Source organism: Periplaneta americana, chromosome 11 (assembly GCF_040183065.1).
Source record: "Periplaneta americana isolate PAMFEO1 chromosome 11, P.americana_PAMFEO1_priV1, whole genome shotgun sequence".
NCBI classification, from domain to species: Eukaryota; Metazoa; Arthropoda; class Insecta; order Blattodea; family Blattidae; genus Periplaneta; species Periplaneta americana.
This window is the reverse complement of record NC_091127.1, coordinates 170,729,682-170,747,521: the sequence shown is the minus strand read 5'-3', so window position 1 is coordinate 170,747,521 and position 17,840 is coordinate 170,729,682. Positions and strand designations below refer to the sequence as shown.

At 34.2% G+C, this 17,840-nt stretch overlaps 2 protein-coding genes across 3 annotated transcripts in view; both read left to right on the top strand.

The window, feature by feature from the left end:
- LOC138709593 (DNA damage-regulated autophagy modulator protein 2-like) overlaps nt 1-2,701 on the top strand; it is a 60,119-nt gene extending 57,418 nt beyond the window's left edge. The window contains exon 6 of the mRNA XM_069840479.1: nt 2,597-2,701. The gene's annotated coding sequence lies outside the window, so the exon portion shown is untranslated. The remainder of the gene's footprint in view (nt 1-2,596) is intronic.
- LOC138709592 (DNA damage-regulated autophagy modulator protein 2-like) overlaps nt 2,663-17,840 on the top strand; it is a 41,799-nt gene continuing 26,621 nt past the window's right edge. For both annotated transcript variants that reach the window (XM_069840476.1, XM_069840477.1), the window contains exons 1-5: nt 2,663-2,798; nt 3,284-3,362; nt 6,673-6,794; nt 8,445-8,671; nt 14,719-14,857. In XM_069840476.1, the coding sequence (XP_069696577.1) occupies nt 3,292-3,362; nt 6,673-6,794; nt 8,445-8,671; nt 14,719-14,857 (559 nt within the window). In that variant the 5' untranslated portion in view covers nt 2,663-2,798; nt 3,284-3,291. The remainder of the gene's footprint in view (nt 2,799-3,283; nt 3,363-6,672; nt 6,795-8,444; nt 8,672-14,718; nt 14,858-17,840) is intronic.

Below are 17,840 nucleotides of genomic sequence, written 5' to 3'. Positions count from 1 at the left end.
CCATTTACGCTCGGGATAGTTGAAAAAATTAAATTATGATATATTTAACGACGCTCGCAATTGCCGCGGTTATATCAGCGTCGCCGGTGTGCCGGAATTTTTGTCCCGCAGGAGTTCTTTTACATGCCAGTAAATCTACTGACATGAGCTTGTCGCATTTAATCACACTAGGCTGGGATCGAACCCGCAACCTCGAGCACAGAGGGCCAGTGCTACACCAACTGCGCTACCGAGGATAGTGAAGTCGGGGAAACATCCATTCGACCAAAATTACATTCAGGATTGTGGTTTCGGGAATGTGAATTCGGGAAAATAACCAGGAACTGGTATGGACAGGTTTCAGTTAATGTTGACCTGCTGTTTGTTTGAATATTTTTTTAACATACCTGTAGGTATGTAAGTGACTGCACTCAATAAGTGTAACATATTTGTGATAGACATTAGTTCAGCAGTAGATTGAATGTCACAGTTTCTCTCTTTCTTGCCGACGTTATCTTCAGGATGATTTTGGGAACTTGCTATTCTTTTGTACGACCTCGTAATTCGTGAAATGTTGGAAAGAAGATTGGACTCTCTTTCCCAGCATCTGGGAAAAGGTAAAAATGTTTAATTATACATAATTAAATTTCTGTCCCCGAGCATCAGCTTTGCTCTTTCGGGGTATTTTAATGTAACGTTTTTATGTATATGTTATTGTTAAATAAATACATAAATATAAACGTATATTGTTTTTGAGAGCAGGTAATATGTACTGTGGAATGGCGTCAGAGGAGACCATTTCTTCTTCTTCGTTCTCTTTCTTGGCCTGAGGTTCAATTCAATGATCCCATGTAGCCAGCTAAATTCTCTAATGTAAAATTGTATTCTGTTATGTACTGAATAAATAGCACCGAAGTACCGCACCGACCGGTGACTAACTATTTAAAAAAAACATGAATGAGTTGTGGATGATAAACGATGACAGTGAACACGCCTGCACTTCACGGAGACAGACCGATGACTGGGAGACCATTTGTCTATGTACTAGAGATGGGTAAAAAATAACACAACAGTTATTTTGGAACTGTTCCGGTCTCGGAACTGTTGCAAAAATGAACAGTAGGTCAGAACCTCCTGTTCCGAAATAACAGTGTTCCGACTCCGAGCTGCTCACTTGCCCAGCTGTTGCGGGCTCGCAGTACCGCGTTGCACAAGGTATGTTCCGACTCCGAGATAACAGTCGGAACGTCGGAGCTTGTTCCGATGAACCAACGACAGCTGCAGTTACACTGTTCTCGTTGTTCTTTATGTTGTACTTGGAACTTCGTTGGATGAAGTTGGTACTTGAAACTCTCACGTGGTTGGAGGGGGGCGCATGGAAATTGAAATCCTTGCGGTGGCGCGAACTTTAATATCAACATTTGTAAGACTGGCCAATCATCTGTAATGTTATAGTAAGTATTTAATAATCATTCCCCCTTTATGGTTTATTTCACCATTAGTTGACTAATTCTGTTTTATAAACATTCTACAAAGTCATAAAGTACGCATACTATTATTAATTCATTGATCAGCTGATTCTATACAAAGGTTAAAGTCGTAAATGGTAATGAGTGGTTTAGTTAAAATGTCTGTATGTCGTTTGTTGAGGTTAAGTCTGACAAGCACAAGTTTTTGTGCTATCTTCTCTGTTATCAAAGAACGACAAAAATGTTGTAGCATTATTTGTTGGAAACTACCCATATAAGTACTGATTTGGAGAGCGAGGTTTAATGCGAAGTTTAAATTACACTTTGGTAAAGATGCGATTCCAACATTTTACTAACCCACTGCGGGGTTTCCAGGTTTCAGTACTGCCAATATATATCTTTTTTATTTACGAAATTGTAATATTTATTATTATTATTATTATTATTATTATTATTATTATTATTATTATAACTGTGCATTAAGAAAAGTAAAAATAAAAATGATTTGTTTTTTTTTTTTATTATGTAATAGAGAGAACAGAAATTACATACCATATGTTTTAAATGTTATGTTATTTTTTTTTAGTTGGCTACCATGTCTTTATAACTTTATGTACGAAAACAAAGTGTTGTATTCTGTCCTTGTAGTTAACAGCTGTGTAATGACTAACATTAAGCTTTTGAGTTCTGTCCGCATGCACAGCAATTTTTGCAAAATCGATTCGAATGTGCATTGCAGTGCCATCTATAGATAAGAATGTGTACTATGTCATGCCTATGAGTGCTCCAGTGTGAGCTGTATGGTGAAGAGAGAGGGTACTGTACCGTTCGTTTGAACGACTCAACGACTCCGACTCATCACCACTGGTGACTGTTATTTCGGAACTGTTATTTGGAACTTAGTATTTTTTCGGAACCGGAACCGTCGGAACTGTTCCGGGAAAAGAACAACTTCGCCCATCACTACTATGTACAGGACAGACCAATATCGATATATCAAACAATATCGACAAAATGGTCTTTATACAATTAAAAGAAACGAGATTTCGAAATTTGTATGTTAATATGCCTGACACTAAAAAGCTTAATACTACGGATTAAGAATGAATTCAATATTTTCAAATCTTTTTTCATTTCGCTACTTGCAGCGCTCCTGCCATCTATAAATGACAAGTGTCTATCCTCACCGCACATGGCTGATGGCTCCCTGCATGCGAGTGTAACGAGATGTGTACAATGGAACGCATTTTGTGCGGAAGAAGACAGGAAATATAACCGGGATGATGTGATAAGAATAGAACGGAATATTGTTAAATTATATGTTATTTATTGTGTTTGTTTGATTGAACGGTAAGCAAAAATACCTAAAAATGTTTGTTAAGAATGATGAATACTGGGTTTAATGATTCATTTCCGTAACTGTCATAAGATACGCAACATAACCTTTTTCATTTGTGATATTGAATGTATAGTATAAGTTATTCGCTATTAAAACAGTTTTGACATCTTGATTTACTTAGAGCCTCATTGGTGTTAATTACAAAATTATATATTTCAATCTTTGTGTAAAGTTAATTTTTAAACTTCTTTATGTGACAGACTAATGTAGTTTTTAAACTTTCTTATGTGACAAGCTAATGTCATTGCAATAGTGTGGTATGTGTGGGTGTTTTGCAATGAGAGAGGGAGTTTATTGGCAAGTGCTCTTTTTTGCATTCAACAAAGCTACGTTGCGTTTGCAGAGGTTTTAAAAAGAAGTGTTATTTCTCCTGATATTAGACATAAACTACCAAAATTTAGCAATAACTGATTGTGGTACTGTGTTTTTGTTTCAGGATTCAGAATGGTTTATGAAAGAGTATACCTGTTGCCACTAGCTATATTTATCATATTCCCATGCACATTTTTAGGAACGTAAGTACCTTTTTAACCTTAAAATATTGTTACCATATATTGCATTTCTATAACTTTCAACTGTAAATTCAAATGCACACTTACCACATTAACAGTTGTTGGATTAGCAAACAATAATTTTCCATTTGTTGGAAATCTCTAAATCGCTGACAATTGAATTCTGTATGTAGGTTTTCTAATAGATTGCTGTAATTTTATAGTTTTTGTTGTATCACGTTTCCTGAAGAGTTGAGACTAGGAAAGTGGTACAGGTTGTTTTCTAAAATTTGAGATTTCCACAGATCTAGTTTCGAAATGAATGTTTTCACGTCTCAATACGCATTCACTATATTTTTGTTGTTTTCTCTGCAAATGTGTATTTAATTGATTCAAATGTTCACAAATATCGGTCAGAAATGCCAGGTCATTGAACCAATCTTTGTCTTCTAACTCAGGAACAGGTAACCCCTGTGTTCATGAATTCAGCAATTACCTCACAAAGCTCGAAGAATCTGTGTAGCATCCGTCTGCAGCTGGGTCACCTCACTTCAATGTAGTAAATTAAATCTTCATAATGTTAACCCATAGCTTTCATAAATGTTCGAAACGTGATTGGTGCTGTACAAAACAGTTTAATGGCAAGACAGATATTATGAAATATACCTTGTAGTTTCTTGTCATAAATTGCGTTCAGAAGTCTAATCAGGTTTCATTCAGTGCAGAAAACTGTCTTGTACATACTTTTGTGATGAAGAATTTCGTGCTTCAAGTTGTCTGATAGATTTTCTCATATGTATTCACAAGTTTTGTTGCTTTTGCAGTAAGTTGGCAATCGTCTAAATTTTGGAAATTCAAAACAGATAGAACAATTCACATATGGTATCTGATGCTTCAAATCTTGTTTTTAAATCATTGATAATTAAATTCAATGCTGTACTGTGTAAACTACGGTTCTACATTCTTTATTGCAACAGGTTTCCACGGATTACATGTAATTATTGGAACAACATTCTTAATAACATGTTTGGTAATTTTTAAATCTTGTTCAGGTCTCGACATCATGACATGAAATGTTTTTCAGACCTTTAGTTGTGTTCACGGATGGAGCTAATTCTGTAGCCATCTTTCCAAGAATGACTTCCAACATAACAAGTATTCCGTGTTAATGTTTAAAAATTGGGCGCACAGCTTGTATTCTTTCACTTCTTCTTGTTTCTTAGAGGCTTTGGAGAGAAAGTAGGACATGTTTTTTTAATACTTGCTAGCATGCAGGACTGAGCGAATAAAGCATAAGCTTTTTATGTCCCCGAAAAATGTTATAACATCATGGGTTTTGATTTTTGCAGTGTTGACTCCCACACAGTTCTGTGTATATGCTCTGCAGGGAGAGAAGAAGCCACATTTGTTTTTTTCTAAAATGCAGGATTAAACATCTCTCATTTTATATATTTTGATGTACCGAAGTACATATGATATTTCCATGCAGATATTCTGCGTCATCACATGATGACGGAGAGAATTTTTCTCCGTTCCATCTCTCTTTCATCATGTGATGACGCAGAATATCTGCATGGAAATATCATATGTACTTCGGTACATCAAAATATATATGATATGCGTAATAAATCACTTTGTGATTTAAGACGGCGCCCATACCGTCGGATCCCGGCCAATCAGTCACTCATCTGAGTGCACCTCAACACATGTATGGACTTCGGTCCTGCGTTCATAGACATCTATGACGTAGTGCAGAGGGCGGCCACTAGAGGGAACCCAAGAGATGGAGCTTAATCTGAGACGATTCTAAACGGCGTCGGGATTGTATCCGGCGTGGCTTAGTGGATAAAGCATCAGCACGTAGAGCTGAAAACCCGTGTTCAAATCCCGGTGCCGGAGAGAATTTTTCTCCGTTCCATCTCTCTTTCATCATCTCTCATTTTGCCATGCTTAGCCTTGCAGACGACAGTCTTGCAGAGGTGTTTTATGTTTTATAGTTCGTGGATTCTATGAAATGTTTATCGAATTTGAGTCTTGGTTTTGGAATATCTGAGAATTAAAACGTTTTGTTCATTGTGAGGGATATCTGGTGTTGCATCTATAATCTTTTCGCTGTAAGAAAAATCCAAATGTAAACAATATCACGTGACTGAATTGAGGCTTCATTGTCTGCTGTTTGGCGCCATAGATTCTCAGTACGTGTCCCCGCCTACTGTTGTACATTCTGTTTCATGTTAAACATTTCCCGTCAAGTAGGCCTAACCTCACTACTATGCATTCATTTGCATAGGAAACATTTACTTTATAATTACTCTAATTAAAACTCACATAACTTATTATATACATTTAAGACTATTTGTTTTCTCCGCTTTTGAGAGAGTTTCTATTCTTATGATTAATAACCACACACATCAAGGATGCAGAAGCGATTCTTCAGTACCAAGTGCTTACGTGAACAACTGCGAGCTCAAGTGACGCCAGCTTGTTACAAGAACAGACTACCTCGGTATTATTGTTTGTATTCATCCGCGTTCATAGTACATAACAATATATAAAAGTAGCTTTTCTTTTACATATCCTTTTACATATGAGTGAAGTTATATGTTTCATCGTATTTAACAACTAGAATTCAATTTTTTATTTTCAAATAATACAAGATGATAGTTTCCAAATACGGACTATATTTTTCTGCGTCGTGTGAGTGTTTCGACTGTGAGCCAATCACGGGTATGACAGCCACGTGCTTGTGTTTACAATAGGATTTTTCTTACAGTGAAAACAGTATAGTATTATTCCGTAGAAAATTATGTCTCTTCTCTATTGTAGAACTTCGTTTGCACAAGATTAATAAACTCATTTTGAGAATTCCATGACAAATAATGTGTATGTCCTTTCATGCTTTTACCTTAATCCTGATTTTGTTGAACTTAGAGAGATGTTGTTGTGTCACGTCATCATACTTTCCAATCAATTCTAAAATTTATAAGAAATTACCATTATGAACATCTCCAATTTTTGTGTTCTCTTTCTGAAAAAACTAAAACCTAGATGATAAAAATAATCTTACCTCTACACTCCATGAACATAAAAAGAAAATTAGTTGTAGGAAAGTGCATAGAAAAAGTAACTCGCTTCTTAAAACATCTTAAAAGGGATGGTATAGTTTTATGTTCTTCAAACTGATCAACTGTTCGCTATTTCCCAGTAATCGAGGTGGTTCTGTGTTTTATCTGGTTTAATTATATGCACTTCTGTAGCACAAAACTTCATTCCTGTGAGTTTTCATAGATATATTTTATACGTTAACATATTGATTAACGTGTTATATTTTCAGATATATTGCTGCCGTATTGTTAGGACATGTAGAACCTGATTTTCCTTACATCAGTGATGCAGCAACTCATTCTCCAGAGAGTTGTGTGTTTGGCCAGTTGATGAATGGTGGAACAGTCTTGTGTAAGTTTGTGTTGTTAATAATACTTGAATACTTGAATAGTACATTATGCAACGAGCCTATAATGGTAGTAATTAAGACGCGAGTATGTTTATGAAACGAGCGCAAGCGAGTTTCATAATTTTCATACGAGCATCTTAATTACCATTATAGTCAAGTTTCATACGACTTTTTATGCTCGACCATATTTCTAACTTGAAATTATTCAGAAGTATTCATGCTATTCTTATCTGACTGAGGAGCGGAACTGACCTTGTGCAATACCTCGTAAATTGTGAGATGTGCACAGACGCGAAAGTATTGATTTTTTCCGAGAAACAAATGTCGACATTGACCTTGATATAATCTAGAGAGTAAAATAAACATTAATCTTCATATAACCTTGAAATTGAATTAGACATTGAAAAACGAGATGACAAATTGAATTTATTTGAATATTATTTACAATTAACGCTAATTATTATTATAGTGACAGAACTGACTTTATTTCAAAAATAGGTGATTTATTGTGCAATTGGTGAAATGAATATGCGGGAATGTGCTTTGTGAAAGGCTGGAAGATGACTGTGAATTGATGTTAATGTGTGTGTTGTTTTTTTCGGCTGAGTTTAATATTGTATTTGAGATTTCAATTTTATTTTGGATCGATTCTTCAACATAACCTTCTGCAACAGTATTGGATTTCCAGCCTCCATGACGTTTCAATGTTGTGATGTCGCCGCCAGCGTCTACTAAAATTGTTGCAGAACTCCTGCGAAAACAGTTGTCTTTCGATTGCATATCCGAGAATAATCGATACTTGCGCTTTCATATTGCTACAGTGGTATTTTCTGATTGGTGGAACACCTGAACTTTAATGAATAGGTGTACTTTAATGAGGTCCATTAAAGGTCTGCTACCAGGTGTATAATTACTACATTTCGGCATGGTCGAGCATAAACTAATTTAAATGCTTATCATTATCGTTTATTATTTATTTCAGATATAAATTTATTTTAAAAGTCGTATCCCTCAGTTGTGTCCATTATAAATTTGCAAAGAATATCGATAATCGTAACCTACCATACTCATAAACCCCTACCCTCAGAAGACACAGTCATCAAGCACCAGTTGAACTACTGACGGTACATGGACTCTAAAATGGTGATAATGCATATGAAGAGCACAGAAGGAATAACAATCAAAGTCACACAATTTTCTTAAGGGTGATGTCATCATCTAATTCAATATATTACTGTAAACTTCAGTGTTTTTTCTTACCAAAACTGATAAAGGAGAATTATCACCATGGATACAGTCATCCTTTCCTACTTTTTCATTATGAACATCAATAAATTTTACAGTAATGTGCTGAATTAGAAGGTGACATCACCCTTAAGAGAATATTGTGACTTTGGTTGTTTTTCCCCTGTACTGTTCATATACAAGGTACAATACCTCCCTCCCCTCCAATACCACCAGATTCTCATTTGACATTTCTGGTCTTCTCTCCTGGCAATGGCTTATTTGTAACCGAATTTGTATTTAATAAAATTGTATTATTTGTGTTTAATTCTGAAGCATTTTTGATGTAGTGTTATTTGGAGTTAAGTTTATAGTCTTTGTTAATTTTTATATTAAAGTCATTTAATTTGTACATTTATTTTTTTCAGTGGTACTGGTAATCTACATCCGCTACAGACAAATAGATGAATACTACAGAAACTATACATTATCTTCATCAATTGTAAAACACAACAAAATAGCAATGTGGATTGGATTTGTGTCTTGTTTTGGTCTCAGTCTTGTTGCAAATTTTCAAGAAACGAATGTTATCATTGTACATCTTACTGGTGCCTTTCTTTGCTTTGGATTGGGAACTGTGTATATTTGGCTACAGGTAAAGATGAATCTTATCTTTGTTTAAGCAAATCAAGATTTCAGGTATAACTCCCTGTAAAGTTGATTTGAATAATTTCGAGGGAAAAATTGTTCCGGAGCCGGGTTTCGAACCCGGGACCTTTGGTTTAACGTACCAACGCTCTACCACTGAGCTACCCGGGAACTCTAACCGACACCGATCCAATTTTTCCCTCTATATCCACAGACCTCAAAGTGGGCTGACAACCGTCAAGCAACCAACTTCGAGTGCACACTAACTCCGTGTCGGTTAGAGTTCCCGGGTAGCTCAGTGGTAGAGCGTTGGTACGTTAAACCAAAGGTCCCGGGTTCGATACCCGGCTCCGGAACAATTTTTCCCTCGAAATTATTCAAATCAACTTTACAGGGAGTTATACCTGAAATCTTGATTTGCATAATACACGTCACTGTTCGTTAACAGAAAACCACAATTTAAGTCACACAGAGTTAGTGTGCACTCGAAGTTGGTTGCTTGACGGTTGTCAGCCCACTTTGAGGTCTGTGGATATAGAGGGAAGAATTGGATCGGTGTCGGTTAGAGTTCCCGGGTAGCTCAGTGGTAGAGCGTTGGTACGTTAAACCAAAGGTCCCGGGTTCGATACCCGGCTCCGGAACAATTTTTCCCTCGAAATTATTCAAATCAACTTTACAGGGAGTTATACCTGAAATCTTGATTTGCATAATACACGTCACTGTTCGTTAACAGAAAACCACAATTTAAGTCACACAGAGTTAGTGTGCACTCGAAGTTGGTTGCTTGACGGTTGTCAGCCCACTTTGAGGTCTGTGGATATAGAGGGAAGAATTGGATCGGTGTCGGTTAGAGTTCCCGGGTAGCTCAGTGGTAGAGCGTTGGTACGTTAAACCAAAGGTCCCGGGTTCGATACCCGGCTCCGGAACAATTTTTCCCTCGAAATTATTCTTATCTTTGTTTGTCTGTATTGAAGTATAATAAGTTGAATACAGTGGAATGCTTTGCCAATAGCAAGAGTGAGTGATTCAGAATAATGTAGGCCTATAAGTAACATTAGAATATTATTGAACTAATGTATAGGATTGGAGGAAATGTATTAGATTTATTCACGTGAGTTATAGATCAAGCAAATTTTTCCAAACAATGTTTTTGTTACTACGAATAATTTATTCAGAATTTTGAGTATTTTTTTAAATTAAATGCTACATACAGCAACTCTGTAGAATATAAATAGCAGTACATATTTCTTCACTTTATGAATGTGCGTTATTTTACTTGAAGTACTTTACAGTAGTGTTGCTGGCTTTCCAAAGTTACACTATTACAGTTGATGAGTAAAATTTGCAATTTTTTTAGGCGATTAATCGAAACCTGTACGTTTTATGACTAAACAAGGTTGGGAAGTGCTTTTTACAAAATCGAGGATAAGTTTGAAAAACGAGCAGAGCAACTGAGATTTTGTAATGCGCTTGACAAACGAGTATTGTACAACACTTTTTGCAAAATCATATTTTAAAAATTGCAAGTACAATATATTTTCCATTGAAAAATTTATAAGCAATATTATTCCAAAGCCTTCGTAAAACTGCACTGTAATGGTAACTAAGTAACAATAAGTTCACTCAAAATTTTTGGAAAAGGAGTTAATCATGTTGACTTCTGAATGCCTCAAGTGCATTGTAATGAGTCTACTTGAGTATAGTTTTTGTTATGAAGAATGGTTTCCCTAGCAACAAGTTTCTGTGTGGGAATTCTAACTTTCAAGGCCTAACAAAAATAACATGATCGTGCAAAAGAAAAAAAAAACTTACATTTATTTTATTATACTTGTTGATATTATAGATTTATTTTATTAATTTATCCTACAGAATAATATCTGTGATATTGACACTTAATATTTTAGGAGAAAAATTCGCTCCGGCGCCGGGGATCGAACCCAGGTCCCTGGTTCTACGTACCAAGCGCTCTGACCACTGAGCTACGCCGAGTCCAATCCACAGCACCGGACCGAATCCTCCTCTTTCAGTGTTTCTCTTTGTGGCCTGACTCCAACTTAGGCATATATGTTGACGTATATGTCCAATGTCAACTGCCATTTTTCTCCTCAAATATTAATACTTGTTGATAATTATTGAAGTTCACCTTTATTTTCTTTTACAATATGAACTTATGTTTTTCCTTGCTTCAATAACATTTTACATAATTCATCAGTATTATAATTGCATTAATAACTACAGTAGCTATGTATAATAATAATAATAATAATAATAATAATAATAATAATAATAATACTAAGTGATAATAATAGTAATAGCAGTGGCAATAATAATAATAATAATAATAATAACAATAATAATAATAGTAATAATAGTGATGATAATAATAATGGTAATAGTAATAATAATAATAATAATAATAATTTATTTTGCATACAACATCAATTTCGGTCTTTTGTTATTTCTTATATAAATAATTAATTGCAATATAGTTTGGGGGTATGAAGGTAAAAAAAAAAAATGTATTTTGTGGGTTACACTAGCAAAAAAAAGATTGAATACCACTTTCTTAATCCACTACTGTGAAATAATGGTTAGCATGTCTGTCCTTGAATGAGTAGGCCTAGGTTCAAATCCTGTTTGAGGTTATTTCCTGAGTTTTCTCTCAATCCATTGAGAGCAAATGCTGGCTAACTTTCAGTGCTGGCCCCCTGACTCTTGTCGCTGGCATTATCACCTTCATTTCATTCAGATGCTAGCTAACCATCACAGTTGATAAAGTATCTTAAAAAACAATTACATTATTCTACAAAAAAAATGTGTTTTTAAACTATTTCATACAATCCGTAATCAAAATCTTAATGCAAAAATATATAATATATATAGTTTTTCGAAAATCTTTTTCAAAGAAACAAAATGTTAGAAAAAGTGAAACACTACGGAAAGTAGAGAATATTTCACTTTAGACTTTTTAATGCACACGAACTGTAAACTTAATGTTATCACAACACATAGGAGATATTTAACAATTAAAATCTTGCATTTTTAAGGTAATTATATTTCGTGAAAAATAAAGATGTTATTATTGCTAATTGAAAGCAAATACTCTATAACAATAATACTGGAAAGCTTGCCGGTTTAGCATTGCAAGCGGCGGCGAAAAGTGACTGTGCTGCTATCTAGCGGCTTGGATTGTTTATACACTCCTTGCGGCATGCTAGGTTACGTAAGGAAAAAACGGAGGTGTGTTCATTTGATGTCAATAAAAAATGCAAATCAATAGTTTTATTTAGAGTCACAAGGTACTTTCATGTTGTTTTATGGTCTAGATATTAATGTAATAACTATGTAAGCAATTGTATTCAATTAGAATTAGAGTCTGGCTGGGCGGAAGAGAAGGCCTACTGGCCTTAGCTATGCCAGATTAAATAAATAAATAAATTATTAAATTATTATTAAGGTTCACAACATTTTAAATTAGTAAGAAGTTACAAAGTTATTGGAATAGAAATGAAATGAAACAATTCTCGTATTTTGAAATGTAATTATGATTTAGTTGTGCATGACTTTAGAAACTTTCATACATCACGTATTTCGTTCCTTGGCTAATGGTTATCCATTTTATTTTTGATGTAACAATTTATTAGCACATTGAAATATTTGTCAGTGAAGATACTGGCACAGTCGCTGCTTTAGGGAGGAAGCCTGTATCTTGTATTTCATCTTTTACATCGAACAGATGTGATTTTAAAATCTCAGCAGACCTGTATCTTTTGATAGAAAATAACTTATAGTTTGTTTTAAAAATCTGCACATTCCTCGAATAATGAAAATCATTGCTTGGTTTGCAAATGGCACTTCTGAAATTTTACGTCAGTTGAAGTTTGTTGATTAGGCCTGTCTATACGAATCCCTCAAAGTGTCTGTTTTAGCATTATAAATTATATTTTCCTTCAAAGATATTTTATCTTCAACAATAATAGTTACAACCTTTTCATTCAATGGTACAATATCAGATTTTATTTTTAATAATTAATTGTAGAATGGTGCGATTTATACCGAGCCTATACCAAATTCATGATGTCAATTTTTTAGAGACCTGTTGGTAAACATAATTTTCTTCTTAGAAATCTTTCGTCATGAGGTGAACATTAATGGAATGTGGCAAAACTTTTATCATAACTGGAATATCATTTCCCCATTTCCTTCTTTTTAAGCACACATGTGACTAATGAATTCATCTTGAACAATTTTAATTAAATCGGCATTTGGACTTGCTGTGTTTAGAGCTGTCATTTCCGCTTGAGCGAGTTTTTATCTTTTAGGATGTCTTGAATCGTAAAAAAAAAAAATGATCTTAATTTAGTGAAATATTAATAATGCCTTTAAAATATAGGACTAGGCAAATTATTTGTCCAAATAACTATCTGAATCACTTGTTATGAAAAAAACATGAGTTCCCTTTCTTCACAAAATCAATTCACATTTTTATGTTACCCATCTCAAGACACACTATTTGGATTAAAAAGTAAAGACCTTCAATTTTTTATACGGATAAACTAGGCTATAAAGAAATTGTGTTTTATATGGACAATGTAAAGTAGATTTATGCAGTTTAGTAACTGTTTCTGTTAATACAGAGAATATGTCATTGCTAATGGACTATCTAATTACACGATGGAGGAGTATGGTCTGTTGTTTCTAATATCAGAAAACCCGCAGCTTCCTCGGTGCAAGATCTAATATGTTTATTTGAGACCTTCGCGATTCTTTCATTGTGCTTTGATTTTGACTCATATTTTCGGAAGAAGGAGCTGTTAAATTCAGTGAATGAATAACTAATTATCTTCAGTCTGTTATTAAAAACAGAGTAGCTTATTAAAAATTAACAGTCCTATGACTGATATGAAACTTCGGTATACTTTTGCAATTTATTACACTCTATTTTTACTTACTCCTAATGTTTCGAATTATGGTTATTGAAGTCCGACAATCAAAAGTGATCTGAATATATTTTGTGATTTTTGTACATATTTATCTTCTATCCCTCTAATTTTAAACGTTTCGTCTAGAACTGTTGACAGCATTTTTAGTTAGTGCTCGCATTTTGCTTATGATATTGTTTGTGTTTTGTTTTTTAAAGAAGTTTAGATAAGAACGCAAATAGCGATCGTAGCTGACGCGCCCTATTAACCTCATTAATTAACGTCTGTCTGCGTTTAATTACCTATATGAGCATGGCAAACCTAAAAGACAAAAGCAAATAACTGTAGTACCGGTAGTAGAAGCAGTATTAATATAATAATAATAATAATAATAATAATCGTCATCATCATCATCATCTTGTAACAGAAAAGTAATATTCTACTGGTGTTTACATGACTACTCCCTATCTCTATCTTTTGGAAATCTGAAGAAAGATCTAGCATATTTTGCTAGGCATAGTTTTTAAAAAAACATAGAACAAACATTTCCACGTTTAACTGACATTGTGTAGGCTACAACTATAATGAGAATAATCCTTATGACATCATGTGTTTGTTGAAGAACAAAGCTCTTATCACAGTTCAACGCTCTATTCGTCACGTCATCCTCGCCACCTACAATCCCTGCCGCTAGAAAGCACTGGCGAGCCATTCACCACTTTTTCCGTGAACTTTCCGGTATTATCATTATAGAGTATTTGTTGAAAGTTTTAAAACGGCTAATAAATTAACAGTGGATATGTTAACAATGCTTCTGAAGATCCAAAATTGGTTTTTGGTTTGTGCATGTTGAATTGATACTATTATTACTTACTTGTGTGATCATTAAATGATTAGTACATTATGAAGAGCGCTTCCTGGTAGAACTGCATTATTTGTACAACCTGTAATTTTTGAGAATATTTATTACATTACTTTTGTTGATAGAAGCTTTACGTCTGGATGAAGCTGATAATTCTATACATCTGATTCATGTTTATGCCGACATTTATATGAATTATCTGCTGTGTAAATACAAATGTATTTTAGTGAGATTTTATATTTTGAAAATAATACAATGTATCTTTTTTAGGCGATATGCTCATATTACCTTCATCCATTGGCAAACAGTATTGCTATGGCACACATACGAGTTGCACTAGCTATGATCTGCACCATATTCTTCATCCTTCTTAGTATTACTGGAGTTATTTCACACCTTCAGTTTCACGGTAAGTTAATAGAGTATGTTTTAATATCCATATTAAATTTAAATAATTTATAGTTTTACCTCGGACTCATTTTGCCACTTATTACAAGAACCTGGGTTAAGTTCACGGTTCAGCTGCTGTTTATGTACAAGAACGCGATTGTTTGGCGACAAATATCATTCACAGAACAAGAGTGGTAATCATTATCACAAAAAGCCTGAGGCTGGGGTGCAAGTGCTCAGGTTAAGGTTGATCTGATTGTACTCGTATTGTGTTAATACAGAATTAATAAGCACTGGTAATGAAGGGGCTGAACTGAATGGTTAATCCAATGGTGGGCATTCCTGTAGCATTGCCGCAGTGACGTCAGACCTCAGCGAAGCATCAAACTTACCCCCTACCTTCCCCTTCCCCCACTCCATGAAAATACTGCTCGTGTACGTGGCGGATTATACTGGACTGCTGTACTTCGGAGCTTCATCAGTGATACAATGTCTTTCGCAGAACCATACGAATCGAGAGGATATCACACTTACAAGAAAGGCGGTTCTTTCATTTCTCATGTTTAGGATCAGTTACAAATATTCAGGACGCGAACTTAAATATGTACATTCTTAAAATAGATCACCTGTTATACGAGTTCAAAGAACACAGATTCAGTGATTTTCAAAGGATGGAGAAAGATTTCAATATTTTTGCCACTCCTTTTCATGTTTAAATTGAAAATGTTATCCCAGAATTGCAGTTAGAGGTACTGGATTTGCAGAATGATGGCTTCTTGAAAGCAGAATGTGAAGGTCTACTGGGGGCTAAAATTTTTTTAAAAGATGTGCAGTACTACATATCCACTGCTTAGACAGTTTGCTTCAAAACTAATGAGTACCGTCATTTCCCATAACTATGGTCCTGGAACATAACTATTGTCCACGATACAACTATTCCAATTTTGTACTCCATAATGTAGTACCTCGTTTATCTATATTCTTGCTGTACTGTAGTTTGAATTCAAGTCACTGCAGCTATCTACGAACGGTCTATGTTACTTCTACAATGTTCTTTGATTAGTTGTACCGTGGACCATAGTTGTGTTCCAGGACCATAGTTATGGGAAATGACGGTATGTATTCATCAACCTAACAGTGTGAACAGCTGTTTTCTAAAATGAAATTTATAAAGTCCAGCCACAGATCCCGCTTAAGCGATGCTCATCTCCTTGCGCAACTGAAAATAGCATGCACAGATATAAATCCATTGCTTTGAAAAATGATTAATTAAATATCACGTGAATGGACTATTCTAATTACATATGGTAGGTAGGAGTGTAGTGGCGCAACTGTCTGTAAATCCGTCACTGCACTGTAGAGTGCAACCCCTCCCACAGTATGTAGTTGCCATTTAAATCCTGTCTTGTGGGTTGCGTTCATTTTGCCCACCACTGGGTTAATCGAAAAACTCGGATGATAGTACCATGAGAGATTTTCATAAAGTAAGTGTATAAATACGTAAGTTTCGTAATTTAAAGTTCCTGCCGTGCTAGAAACACTACACTGTGCAATATTATGCTCGTAATAAGTGAAGTACAGTGATACATTGCATTTTATCCTTGTTTTCTGTTAAATTGCGCACAATTGTAACGCCAATCTCGTATTCTGATACAACTCATACCACAATTTCTCTTTTCCCAAGCCGCTCAATTATTTGCACATTTTTTCGATACTTCAAATTCAAATTCAAATTTATTTACAATTTACATTTGAAATGAATACATATGTATGGATACCCGAAATGAGCATATGCTCGTCTCGGATACAGTCCAGTAGTCTACATAAATTTTACAGGGATCAAATAATAATGCTGATGATAGAAATAATAGTAACAATAATAATAATAATAATAATAATAATAATAATAATAATAATAATAATAATAATAATAGCATAATCGTGACAGAAATGATACAAAGATTGTAATAGAAAATAATTCATTAATAATAATAATATTAATAATAATAATAATAATAATAATAATAATAATAATAGTGATAAAACAAAAATATTTACAATAATAAAATAAATAATAAGACGGATAAAATAAAATATAAAACCACTAGCGAGAGTTAACACAACTTAAATAAGCATATAATAACCGGAAGCAAATGACAAACTCGAAAATCAACAGAAAAGTTTGTTGTATCGCAGACGACAGCAACCGCCGTATTGACATTGTGTTGTGCATTATTGGTAGTAGGGGGGAGCCGAAAGTCTACGTAACTGCTGTTCTCTTCGAATCTTCTCGTACAATCATGGGAAGTTAAAGCTGCAAAAACAAAATGTCTACGAGTCAAACTGTTCATTATTGCCAGGATAAATACAAATAATACTGAAATATATTAATCTAGTTTCAATTATAGATCTCCCCTTTTGTGCAAGAGGTATCATATCAAAATATTTTATGAATGGCTGGGAAAATATAAATTTCAAGAACTCTCTAGTGACAAGCGATAGTGGCAAGTATAATCAAGTGTATCTGTGGCGATGCTTAGAAATCATTTATTGGAGATATACACTGTTATTAATTAAGAAAATGATCTATTTGTATTTATTACAATGTTTTATCTTATGGTTACATGCATCAGATAAATACAATAAAAATTAATACCATATAATGCTAGTAACACTCAAAAAATAATAATAAAATTTATCAAATATCATAGAAACATTTTCACTTTATTTTTAAACTTAAGAATGTGTAACTTGCTTAGGTCTGGATTATTTTTCAATACTGAATTGTATAGTCTTGGTCCATAATTCCTACTGTGTCTTAATCCAGCTGTAGTGTGGCATTTAGGTTCTGCAAAAAGAGTTGGGACATTTCTTCTGGTGTTATGTATATGTTTTTCAGCTATAAAATTCCTTCGATTTTTGTGAAAATAAATTAGTATTGTATGTTTATGTATTTGCTCAATTTTTAATACTTGGAATCAGAATAAATAAATTGTGTCGGA